The following is a 13,042-nucleotide window of genomic DNA, read 5'->3' as shown; positions in this document are numbered from 1 at the left end:
CAGGCACAGGTGTGCTCATCTTCCCCCTTCCCAGGCCCTACCCTCTCAGTGGAGTCTCTACCCCACCCCCCGGTGCCACCTTGCAAGCAGGAACCTGCATACTCTCCCCCTCTCCTCTTTAGCACTCATCCCTGAGACTCAGGCACCAAAACTTTTGCTTCCCCTTCCTCGGGGTCAGTAAAGGGCATGAGAATGAATCTTGGACCCAGTGAACTGGGGAGCAGGAGCGAAGGTACAGGGAGCACAGGAGAAAAACTGAGGTTAGTTGCCGAGCTGGAAGTCAGGAGAGGCGTCTGGTGCCAATCTGGGGCAGAGTGCACCCTGACAGCTAGAGATGGATGGTCCAGTCCTTGGAGCTTTCATGGCCTCCCTGCCCTAGCCAGCTGACCAGCCTACACTCCTGCAGCCTGGATGTCTCTCTGCCCTTGAGTGGAAACAGGCCCGTCAGGCTCTATGACAAGTATGGTTGGTAAGTCTGTGTTCTTACAGGGTCTCCATCAAATACTGTTCCACCAGCCCCAATGACATAGATTTTCCTGCAAATGATGTTTCCCAGAGTGTCCCAGCTCAGTCGCCCAGACTACTTGTTAGGGCACACAAGACTAAGTCTGAAATCCATGTTCAGTTCCCCCCCACCCCCCGCCCTGAAGTTTGGGGAGGACTTCCTTCTCTCAGCCAAGACCCCAGGGCTGTGCCAGCCTGCGACTCAGAGGGACACATTTGTATTTGAGTGAAGTGAGGGTAGGTTCTGCCTGACTCCCTTCCTGAAAGACCATGGTTTTATTTCACAAAAGAGGGTATGATGCACATTCCAAGTTGGTGCCTGGGCATCTCTGTGTGTGAATAAAAGTCGTCAGGGATAATGCCCCTTGAGGCAGAAAGATGTGAATCAGGGAGTAATGGAAGTAGAGACTGGTCCAGATTCTGTAAGGCATTGATTGAGCCAAAGCAAGGGTTGGATCTCCTTTATTCAAGGGGTGTTGTCACGTTCCCAAAACTTAGAAGGGGAGGATGCAGTTCACCAAACCTCAGGACAGGACATCTCAAAATGTTGGAGTCGCTGGAGGAGGCACTGGATCCTACCTTGTGATTCTGTGATGTCTGCCAACTGCTGAGGGTGTGGATGAGTGAAAATGGGAAGGTGGCTCTGGGGACATGGCTGCCCATCTTAGAAACAGGAGACCCCCCCCCCTCGGCGAAACCTGGGTTACTTGTGGGGAGTTAGGGGTGACTGGACCTGAGCAATGGGGAGCACTTGGGTCCGCCCTTCCCCCATATTCTCACATTGACTTCCTTCCGGGGCTCATAGCATGACGTCAGGTGGACAGAGCACGAGGGTTGGGACAGTCACAGACCTCAGGGTCAGAAAAGAACATGCGTGGGACTTACTCCTTCCACTCAATTAATATTACAAAAACATACAACACAGTGGTAGAGGGACGCATACATTCAGATCCAGAATAATCTAACAGTGTAATATGGGGGTGTACCTACTTAACTCTAGCATCAAGATTAAAAGATAAAAATTTGCTGTAGCATCAACAATTTGTTAATGGGTATGCAATTTAAAATACATAAATGGTAATATAAAAAAACTTAACGTGTGTGATATTTTATGCAAGCTCCATGGTAACCACAAAGCAAAAGCATACATTAGATTCACAAAGATGAAGAGAAGGGAACCAAAACTTACCATGAAAATCAATTTACAAAGGAAAGCAGCTAAAATGGAAGAAAGGAATTAGGGAACTAAAAATCAGTCAGAAATCAATATGATGGCATTATTAAATACTTACCTATCGATAATTACTCTAAATGTAACTGGATTTAGTTCTCCAGCAAAAGGAATAGAGTGGATGGATGGATTAAAAACAAAACAAAACAAATGCTCAACTGCACTGCTGCCTACAAGAGACTCACTTCAGTTTTAAGGTCATACCTATGCTCAACATGAAGGGATGGTGAAAGGTATTCCATGAAAGTGGGAAACAAAAGAGAGCAGGAGTAGCCATACCGATATCAGACCAAATAGGCTTTAAGCCAAATTTGAGGCAAAGAAAGTCATTATATAATGATAAAGGGTGTCAGTTCATCGAGATGATACAAGAATTGTGAGTCTTAATATATACCCACCCACCATTGGAACACCTGAGTATATTGAGCAAATACTAACAGATCTGAAGGGCTAAATAGGTAACAACACAACAATAGTAGGGGACTTCAGTATTCCACTTTCACAATGGATAGATTAACCATACGAGATCAGCAAAAGGAAAAAGGAAATGGGCTTGAACCATACTGTAGACCAGATGGACTTAGCAGACTTATACAACATTCCATCTCACAGCCGCAGAACACATTCTTCTCAAGTTCAAATGGAACATCTTCCAGGATGGATCATATGATATCTCATGAAACATCTCTAAGCAAATTTAAGAAGGTTGAAACCACGTCAAGTATCTTTTGCGACTACAATGGCATGAAACTAGAAATCAATAACAGGAACAAAGCTGGAAAATTCAGATATCTGGATATTAAGTAGCACACTCCTGAACAACTAATGGGTCAAAGAAGAAGTAAAATGGTATGTTTAAAAATATCTCGAAACAAATGAAAACGGAACCACAATGTACTACAAAAGCAGTTCTACGAAAGAAGTTTATAGTGATAAATGAATACATTAAGAAACAAGAAAGAGGGCTTCCCTGGTGGCTCAGTGGAAAAGAATGTGCTTGCCCGTGCAGGATACACAGGTTCACTCCCTGATCTGGGAGGATCCACAAGCCGCAGAGCAACTAAGCCTGTGCACTACAACTATGAGCCTGCGCGCTAGAGCCCGGGAGCTGCAGCTACTGAGTCTGCGCACCTAGAGCCTGTGCTCCAAACAAGAGAAGCCACTGCAATTAGGGGCCCGCACACCTCAACTAGAGAGTAGCCCCCACTTGCCGCAACTAGAGAAAAGCGACAGATGAATGGGTAAAGAAGCTGTAGTACATATACACAATGAAATATTACTCAGCCATAAAAAGGAACGCATTTGAATCAGTTCTAATGTGGTGGATGAACCTAGAGCCTATTATACAGAGAGAAGTCAGAAAGAGGAAAATAAATATTGTATGCACTAATGCATATATATGGAATCTAGAAAAATGATGCCAATGAATTTATTTGCAGGGCAGCAATGGAGAAGCAGACATAGAGAACAGACTTATGGACATGGGGAGAGGGGTGGAGACGGTGAGATGTGTGGAGAGAGTAACATGGAAACTTGCGTTACCATATGTAAAATAGATGGCCAATGGGAATTTGCTGTATGTCTCAGGGAACTCAAACAGGGGCTCTGTATCAACCTAGAGGGGTGGGATGGGGAGGGAGATGGGAGGGAGGTTCAAGCGGGAGAGGGCATATGTACACCTATGGCTGATTCATATTGATGTTTGACAGAAAACAAAATTCTGTAAAGCAATTAATTATCCTTAAATTGAAAAATAAATTAAAAAAGAAAAAAAAGTGTTGTACCAATTATTATTTTTAATCCAGCTTTTCCACTCTCCTCTTTCACATTCATCAAGAGGCTCTTTAGTTCCTCTTCGTTTTCTGCCATTAGAGTGGTATCACCTGCCTATCTGAGGTTATTGCTATTTCTCCTGGCAATTTTGATTTCGACCTGTGATTCATCCAGCCCAGCATTTCGCATGATGTACTCTGATTATTTAATCAAGGTGACAATATACAGCCTTGATGTACTCCTTTCCCAATTTTGAACCAGTCCATTGCTCCACGTTCGGTTCTAACTGTTGCTTCTTGACCCGCATACAGGTTTCTCAAGAGACAGATAAAGTGGTCTGGTACTCCCATCTCTTTAAGAATTTTCCACAGTTCATAATGATCACAGTCAAAGGCTTTAGCATAGTCAATGAAGAAGAAGTAGATGTTTTTCTGGAACTCCCTTGCTTTCTACGTGATCCAATGAATATTGGCAATTTGATCTCTGGTTCCTCTGACTTTTTAAAACCCAGTTTGTACATCTGGAAGTTCTTAGTTCACATACTGCAGAAGCCTAGCTTGAAGGATCTTGAGCATCACCTTACTAGCACCAGGGTCTTCCTTGGTGGCTCGGATGATAGAGAATCTGACTGCAATGCAGGAAACCTGAGTTCTGGGCCCTGGGTCAGGAAGATCCCCTGGAGGAGGGGAATGGCTACTCACTCTAGTGTTCTTGCCTGGAGAAACCCATAAACAGAGGAGCCTCGTGGGTTACAGTCCATGGGGCTGCCAAGAGTCACACATGACTGAGCAACTAATACTTTCACTTACTAGCGTGTGAAATGAACACAACTGTATGGTAGTTTGAACGTTCTTTGGCATTACCCTTCTTTGGGATTGGACTCCTTGAACAGGATAGAAATGTAACAGATTTCTATATAATAATTTTGTACTCTGCAACTTTACTGAATTGATTTATAAATTCTGGTAGATTTCAGGTGGCATCCTTAGGATTTCCAATGTATAGTAACATGTCATCTGCAAACAGCGACAGTTTTAATTTTCCTTTTCCATTTTGGATTCCCTTTGTTTCTTTTTCTTCTCTGATTGTGATCTCATAATGTACTTTCTACAATTTATTAAGTAATATGGGTTTATTGAAATTCATTTACATACGAAATCTAAGTGCCTACAAACATTCTATTATGGAACCACCACTACAATCAACATAAAAAATATTTTCATCAGCTACAAAAGTGTTTCATGCTCTTTGGTAGTTTAACCCATAATCTCAACCCCAAGATCCTGGCAATCCCTAGTCTGTTTTCTGTGTCTATAGTTTGGCCTCCTCAAGAATGTGAAGTAAATGGAATTGGGAAGTATGTAGATTTATCCATTTGGATTCCTCAGAGAAAAGAACACATAGGTGACTTCTGGATGTGCAATGTACATTTATGTCACCTGAGTATAGTTACATGGGTTGATTGGCTCATAATTATTTGTGATATTGAGGGCTTACACTCTCCACATTGTGTGTATGTATAGTCTGTTTAATTCATATTTAATTCAATGTAATTAATCTTTTATGTTTGGAAGGGTTATTTTATGAAAAAGCAATAGTAAATCCCTTTTAAAAAGTGAATCATCATTGTAAAAGTCAGGCTGGCAGATACCTCAAGAGGACTAGGGAGGAAGAAGTGATTGGCTTGGAACAAAAGGGGGGTTCAAAACTACAGGCCTGTTCTCCATCTGCACCTGAGAAGTACTTACGAGGCCTTCAATATTGCACAAGCACAAGGGCACCAAGCACACCACAGTCATTCAAACACTGGGACAGTCCAGGGACTGGGATAGTTACCCAGGGATAGTCAAGGTGGAAAATCTGGCAGCCCCAGTGTGCCCGGCTGGACCTGGCCAATACAGGTGAAAGTTACCCCACATTAAGTCAGCTGAGTGGCAGCCTTTATTGCATCTGCAAGCATAACCCACTGTTATCACACAAAGGAAAATACAAGCCAACTTCAGGGATTAGGACTTGGACATTTTTGGGCAAGATTACTGTGCTCACCACCCCAGGCTCCCTCTTCAGGACTCACCTACTCTACCCTCTTTGCTTGTGCCAGTCTCCCTCAAGAGTCCAGAGAGAGGGGTAGACACCCTTTATCATTATATAATGACTTTCTTTGCCTCAAATTTGGCTTAAAGCCTATTTGGTCTGATATCGGTATGGCTACTCCTGCTCTCTTTTGTTTCCCACTTTCATGGAATACCTTTCACCATCCCTTCATGTTGAGCATAGGTATGACCTTAAAACTGAAGTGAGTCTCTTGTAGGCAGCAGTGCAGTTGAGCATTTGTTTTGTTTTGTTTTTAATCCATCCATCCACTCTATTCCTTTTGCTGGAGAACTAAATCCAGTTACATTTAGAGTAATTATCGATAGGTAAGTATTTAATAATGCCATCATATTGATTTCTGACTGATTTTTAGTTCCCTAATTCCTTTCTTCCATTTTAGCTGCTTTCCTTTGTAAATTGATTTTCATGGTAAGTTTTGGTTCCCTTCTCTTCATCTTTGTGAATCTAATGTATGCTTTTGCTTTGTGGTTACCATGGAGCTTGCATAAAATATCACACACGTTAAGTTTTTTTATATTACCATTTATGTATTTTAAATTGCATACCCATTAACAAATTGTTGATGCTACAGCAAATTTTTATCTTTTAATCTTGATGCTAGAGTTAAGTAGGTACACCCCCATATTACACTGTTAGATTATTCTGGATCTGAATGTATGCGTCCCTCTACCACTGTGTTGTATGTTTTTGTAATATTAATTGAGTGGAAGGAGTAAGTCCCACGCATGTTCTTTTCTGACCCTGAGGTCTGTGACTGTCCCAACCCTCGTGCTCTGTCCACCTGACGTCATGCTATGAGCCCCGGAAGGAAGTCAATGTGAGAATATGGGGGAAGGGCGGACCCAAGTGCTCCCCATTGCTCAGGTCCAGTCACCCCTAACTCCCCACAAGTAACCCAGGTTTCGCCGAGGGGGGGGGGTCTCCTGTTTCTAAGATGGGCAGCCATGTCCCCAGAGCCACCTTCCCATTTTCACTCATCCACACCCTCAGCAGTTGGCAGACATCACAGAATCACAAGGTAGGATCCAGTGCCTCCTCCAGCGACTCCAACATTTTGAGATGTCCTGTCCTGAGGTTTGGTGAACTGCATCCTCCCCTTCTAAGTTTTGGGAACGTGACAACACCCCTTGAATAAAGGAGATCCAACCCTTGCTTTGGCTCAATCAATGCCTTACAGAATCTGGACCAGTCTCTACTTCCATTACTCCCTGATTCACATCTTTCTGCCTCAAGGGGCATTATCCCTGACGACTTTTATTCACACACAGAGATGCCCAGGCACCAACTTGGAATGTGCATCATACCCTCTTTTGTGAAATAAAACCATGGTCTTTCAGGAAGGGAGTCAGGCAGAACCTACCCTCACTTCACTCAAATACAAATGTGTCCCTCTGAGTCGCAGGCTGGCACAGCCCTGGGGTCTTGGCTGAGAGAAGGAAGTCCTCCCCAAACTTCAGGGCGGGGGGTGGGGGGGAACTGAACATGGATTTCAGACTTAGTCTTGTGTGCCCTAACAAGTAGTCTGGGCGACTGAGCTGGGACACTCTGGGAAACATCATTTGCAGGAAAATCTATGTCATGGGGCTGGTGGAACAGTATTTGATGGAGACCCTGTAAGAACACAGACTTACCAACCATACTTGTCATAGAGCCTGACGGGCCTGTTTCCACTCAAGGGCAGAGAGACATCCAGGCTGCAGGAGTGTAGGCTGGTCAGCTGGCTAGGGCAGGGAGGCCATGAAAGCTCCAAGGACTGGACCATCCATCTCTAGCTGTCAGGGTGCACTCTGCCCCAGATTGGCACCAGACGCCTCTCCTGACTTCCAGCTCGGCAACTAACCTCAGCTTTTCTCCTGTGCTCCCTGTACCTTCGCCCCTGCTCCCCAGTTCACTGGGTCCAAGATTCATCCTCCTGCCCTTTACTGACCCCGAGGAAGGGGAAGCAAAAGTTTTGGTGCCTGAGTCTCGGGGATGAGTGCTAAAGAGGAGAGGGGGAGAGTATGCAGGTTCCTGCTTGCAAGGTGGCACCGGGGGGTGGGGTAGAGACTCCACTGAGAGGGTAGGGCCCGGGAATGGGGAAGATGAGCACACCTGTGCCTGTTACCACCTACTTAAGTAAACATGCAGGCAAGGTCATCGATGGCAAGCCAGGGGAGAGATCGAGGGTGCTCTGACAGGAAAGCAGAGTGGTCAGGGTAAGCAGGACAGTGAGTGCAGTGAGGGAAGGGTGAAAGACTGGAGCTCTGTAAGGGGGTCACGAGTTCCTTCTGACAGGGAGGCAGAATGGCAGCAATGAATGGAAACTGCTAAACCCCAGAGGAGGGTGTTTAGAGAACTAGAAGAGGGCCTTCAGGGAAAAGGGAGGACGTGCCAATGTGGCCAGACAGAGCCCACACAGAACACAGACTGGGGGCGCTCCGCTGGCCTGACGGCCTGGATGGTAGCAGAGGCTGACCCAGAGTCCCCACCACAGATTCCAGAGGTACTGTTCTGGAAAATGCTCTGAGGTGGAACAGCTTCCCACCAGGCCTCGTCCCACTCCCTTAACCCCTACCCCGCAGAGAGAGGGCAGAACACAGAATATGAGAAGTCCTTTAATCAAAAACTGCTGTGGCAAAACCAATACAATATTGTAAAGTAAAATAAATTAATTAATTTTTTAAAAAAACAACTGCTGTGAGACTGGGGCAGAGAGGGGGCAAAACAAGGGGCAGAGGATGCCCTGGTGGAGGCAGAACAAGAGGCAACAAGCTTGGCCACAGCTCGCCGGTCCCGGAGGTAACAGCTGCTCCTCTTGCAGGAAGATACTGGGCTCAACCTGTGAAACAGCAGTCAGGGAAGAGCCTCAAGCCAGGGCCAGCCCACAGCCCTGCTCAACAGCCGACGTTGTGGGAAGGGGTATGGAATGTGTAACACTCACTTCAAAGGATCCGGAACTTCTCAGCCAGGTACTGCATGGAGGCTGCAACAGGGAGAGGCATAAACAGGTGCTCCAGACAGACGGACACAGAAGCCTGTCCCCCTGTCCCCGTGAGGAACCACCTAGCCCTGCAACCTGAAACCCACGTACCCCCAGCCCTGATGCAAAGAAAGAGCTCTGGGCCTGATCGGGCCCCACTACCGGAATTAAATGTGGAGCCATTTCCTAAAAGGAAACAAAATGTGCCAGCAGCTCTCAAGCTTGGGGCCACGCCCAAACCATTCAAAAATTGTCTCGCAAAATATCCAACAAGAACCTTAGAGGCCACACCAGATCAACAAGGCATCTCTACAAGTCCTATCAGAAGGAACTCTCTAGGACTCGAATGGCTGGCAGAGTGTGCACACAGTCCACACAGTACGTTGTTACTTGTCCACACGCCCCAGGGGCAGGCTTGCTAGGTTCTCCTCCCCACAGGAATGCTGATCCCTGCGAGGTCCCCTGCACTTGCAGCCCACCCCACCCCAAGGGCCCACCCCGCTTCTGCACTGAGAACCCGCTGTTCTCTGTCCCTGGTTCCTCATACCAAGTTGCTCCTTAAGGTCGTCTATTTCTTTCTGTAGCACCAGACACTAGGCCAGCAGACACAGGAGGAAGAGAAATGGTTAGTATACACCCGCCTCCCCTCTCCTCCTCCTCTCCTCTCCCCTGGGCCCTTCATCCCAAAGCCAGGTGTCCAGACTGGCAAGGGAAAGACTTTCCTCAGTGGAAAGGAGGTGGGCTCCCTCCCTGGGGTGTGGGATGGGGACGGGGGGGAGGGGGCCCACACATATCAGTTGAACTTGGACCCAGATCCCACCATGGGGTTTGGGTGTGCATTTCCAGGAGTCAGAAGAAGCATTACCCGAGGACAGCCCTGCCTTCTGGGTGGCTGCTGCTGCCTTTTCAGTCTTGGGTGATGGTCAGCTGGTTTCTGGTCACCTGACAGGGAAAAGACACACAATCCAGCTTCCCAGGCTCCCAGTGAGGTGGAAAGGGCCAAGCAGGGTCTAACGTGAGGTGAGGCAGTACCACCCTCTGCTAGCATCAAGCCTCCCCTGCTCTGCCTGGCAGGCAGCCCAAACCTTCTCTCTGGGCCTGCCCCTCCTATTCCGCAGGGGCAGCCATTTCACCACGATGGTCTCCAAAGACTGTGGTTCTGGGTTCGAGCTTCCCAGAGCGGCAGCCACAGCCAGCACCTGGGAGAGCAATGTGGGCGAACAGCACTTCACAGAAAAGGCTATTAGCCTGCAGGTCTACGCCCAGAGTAGCTGTTGGGGCACTGCCACCAATCACCCCTGCCAAACAAATCCCACACAGAAGGTGATGGGGCCAGGGTCAGCCCTGTTGACACCCTGTTTCCCATGGGAGAAGTGGCCTGAGAGCAACGCTGAGCCCCCAGAAAAGAGAGAGTGAGTCAGAGACGGAGGTTTCTGCCCTCACCCCTGGTCTCCACCCCCCAAATCAAAACCCAGGACACTCACCTGAGGGGCCAGGCCCTCTGGGCATGACTTCTCCCTTGTTCATGGCCACGGGCTTTGAGTTGCCTGAATCCTGCCCACCTCTGATGCTGAGGTTGGCGGTGCTGGGTTCTCCATGATGCACCCGTGGACAAGATGGCCACGGCCTGTCAGTGGCCAGCTAAAAACAAAGATTTCTCACTGATCTGGAGTAAGGACGCGTGTGTATGTGTGTGTGTGTGTGTGTGTGTGTGCGTGTGTGTACCAGTGCATTTATGTGTCTATGTCTGTGTGTGAGAGAGCTCGTATGATTCAAGACTGAGCTGAGGCAGGGAATTGGAAAGAGAATTGAAAGGCTGATCTCTTTAGCACATTTTCTGTCAGTCAGCCCCAGGCCAGCAGGCAGAGCTGAGCAGGGGACAACAGTGTGGCACTGAGAAAGCCCGGGGCCCCTGCAAGGAAGGTTTGGGGAACAGCCAGGAAGTAGGATTCAGGAAAGTCATGCGTCTAAACACCGAAGCTCTGTGAAGCTTTTAAGGGGTCCCCTCAAATCAATTCCCTTCCACGCCAGCCCCAGCCTCATGGAGGAGGCTGGAAACAGGCCAAGGGTGGAGAACCGAGCCCAGCACACCCAAAGTGCTACCTTAACGTTTGTCCCTAATAAAAGGACCCCAAACTGGCATCCTAATGACCCAGTGACGACCCCTGAGGAATGGAGAGAGGGGAGCACGGGGTGAAGACATGTGTCCTGGGGAGGGTGGGAGGGGAAGAGTGGGGAGAGAGGAGGGGCCTGGCATACTCACTTGGCCCTTTGGGACTGGGTCTCTATTTGGGTCGTTGTCTTCCCCTGACACCGCCGTTGCTGCCACCAACTCCCGGGCCCGCCTAGCCACAGATTTCTTCCCAGCGCCGGTGTGCTTGGACTCTTTGGCTCCCCAAGGGACCAAGGCATACTTCTGGGACCTCCCAAGCAGCGGGATGCCGGAGATTGGGGGGAAGGTGGCCGGATCCAGGGGAGTGGCCGAGATTCCCCGTCCCCAGGAAGGGAAGGTTCTCCCCGGGGCAGGTTTGGAGACGCCCCCAAGGGATTTCTTCTCCTGGACCCTCTTCCTCCTAGGACTGGGCCGCGGCAGCCTGCCTGTAGCGGCAGCTGCAGTAGCTGCTGCTGCTGCTACTCCCGGGAAGCTGGGCAGGCTGCCCCCCTTCCCCCAGAGCACGCTCTGTATTTTCTTAGGGGGTGAGATATCCTGCTGCTCTGCATCGCCCTGCTTGCCCTGCCTTTCCACAACCGAAATCAATCCTCGCGGAGCCGAGGACAGGCAAGTGCCTGGTACGTTAGGGAGAGTCTCCCTGCCTTGGACATTCGAGTGTCTGGGTGTGTCCCGGGGATCCTTGGGGCTGTTCAGCTTGGCCTGGCCTCCGTCTTTGGGATAAATGCTCACCCTCATAGGCTGTATCTCACTGCACTCATCAGAGGACTCGGAGTCGGAGAACAGCCTGGCTGGGCTTACTGAGGGGGGCCACTGGCGATCCACAGCCACGTTAGTGCTTCTCTTAGGGTTCCCCCAGGCCCGGCCCGCCCTGGGCCTGCCGACCCAGCGAGGGCCGGCCTCAGCCCGTGCCGCTTCCCCACACCTCTGGGCGGCCGCGCCTCGACTGCCGGGACGCGCCTCGACGTCCCGCAAGGGAGACACGTCGCCGACCCCGTGGCTCTCCGGGGACATGTGTCTGCGGATGCCCAGCAAGTCCAGGTCGGCCAGCTGCCGCAGGATGGCCGCCACTGACTCGTCAGACAGCTGCACGGCGTACCCTGTGTCGTCGGCCGGGGAGCCAGGTCGACCTTCGCAGCCCAACAGCACCGGCCCTCCCGCTTCCAGCACCTCCCGCTCTGACTCGAAGCCCTCAGGGTCTGGGAAGCCATCCCCGCCCTCACCCTCGCCACTTTGCGGTGCCCCGGGCTCGGGGCCGGGGTCGGGGCCGGGTCCCCGCGGGGCTGTGGAGCCGGCCTCAAGGCCGCTGGTCTGCTCCCCGCACTCTGAGCCGAAACCCGGTCCCCAAACAAGCACCTCATCATCTGAGGAGCTCATGTCGCGATCTGGGTGGCCGCCGGACCTGGGGCGGCGACGGTTTATCAACCGGGTCGCGGTGGCGGCGGTGATGGCGGTCGGGGCACCTGAGGCGAGTGGCGTCTGGACGTGCCGTCAAGCACCACAGGCACCGCACGCAAGAGATCGCGGCAAACGACGCGAGGCTTTCAGCGTGCCAGCGCTGCCGCCTCCTCATTGGTCCGGTTCCCGCCAACCAGCACGCGCCTTGTTTGCCCGCCCCCTCGAGGTGTAACCAATGGGGTCGAGGGCCTCCTCTGGTTTGTTGCCAAGCCCCAAAGCCATGCCGGCAGTTGGCGAGTTGGCTGGTGAAGGTCATGCTGCGAGTGTATCTCTGTCAAGCCTCTCGTCCCACCTCCTCCTGTCCCACCTCCCCTTTCCGGTTAGAGTCACAACCCTGAGTTCTGACTGTGTACGAAGTGGGTGGAGCGGGAGGCTGAGGGGGGGTTGGGGCAGGTACTGAGGGTGCTGGGCGCCTAGCACGTGCTGAAGGCATTTGCCAGCCCTCCTTCCACCACAAGTCTTATGACCCAATGGGAGAATGGGCAGAGGAATCCCGCACTCAGTGATGAGTGGTCGGCGTACTTCTCCCTAAGTGGCCAGAGGACAAAGGGATCGTAGTTTTGTTCTGTAACATCTCTGCCTCAACTGCTCCATCAAACGTTCTTGGCAGGCAGATTTGGGGGACAGACTGGGGTTGACCTCACTCCCTCAGCTCTTTCCCCACTCTGAGGCAATTCAAAGAAGAGAGAGTCTCAGTCAGTGTCCAGTTACACCCGCAAAGATGCTCACCCCTGCTGATCCTGGAGATGTAAACTAAAACCACGAATCGGGCTTCACACACTAGGATGACAAGCTTCCAAGTGCTTAACCATTCTGAGAGTGGGAGAGTTTA

The 13,042-nt window shown here is 50.2% G+C and overlaps 1 protein-coding gene across 1 annotated transcript; it reads right to left on the bottom strand.

Moving 5' to 3' along the window:
- Nucleotides 1–8,204: 8,204 nt before the first annotated feature.
- Nucleotides 8,205–12,331, bottom strand: LOC147340608 (uncharacterized protein CXorf49 homolog). Its single transcript, XM_086388882.1, has 6 exons — nt 10,846–12,331; nt 10,067–10,223; nt 9,448–9,524; nt 9,130–9,175; nt 8,544–8,585; nt 8,205–8,441 (listed from the first exon to the last, which is right to left on the bottom strand). The coding sequence occupies exons 1-5, from the start codon at nt 12,127–12,129 to the stop codon at nt 8,545–8,547; spliced, it is 1,605 nt and encodes a 534-aa protein (XP_086245008.1). The 5' UTR covers nt 12,130–12,331; the 3' UTR covers nt 8,205–8,441; nt 8,544.
- Between the last annotated feature and the right edge of the window lie 711 nt (nt 12,332–13,042).

This window comes from Bos grunniens, chromosome X (assembly GCF_055505025.1).
Source record: "Bos grunniens cultivar Pamir isolate PY7600 chromosome X, Bosgru_T2T1.0, whole genome shotgun sequence".
Classification (NCBI taxonomy): domain Eukaryota; kingdom Metazoa; phylum Chordata; class Mammalia; order Artiodactyla; family Bovidae; genus Bos; species Bos grunniens.
The sequence above is the reverse complement of the archived record's forward strand: the minus strand, read 5'-3'. Positions and strand labels throughout refer to the sequence as shown.

What these genes read in the sequence shown, in the direction of transcription:
- LOC147340608 (XM_086388882.1), bottom strand. Translation starts at nt 12,129, where the DNA reads ATGAGCTCCTCAGATGATGAGGTGCTTGTTTGGGGACCGGGTTTCGGC. An exon ending in ACCCAGTCCCAAAGGGCCAA is followed by an intron (nt 10,224 to 10,845) that starts GTGAGTATGCCA and finishes CTTTGTTTTTAG; the next exon opens with CTGGCCACTGACAGGCCGTG. An exon ending in CGACCTTAAGGAGCAACTTG is followed by an intron (nt 8,586 to 9,129) that starts GTATGAGGAACC and finishes TCCCTGTTGCAG; the next exon opens with CCTCCATGCAGTACCTGGCT.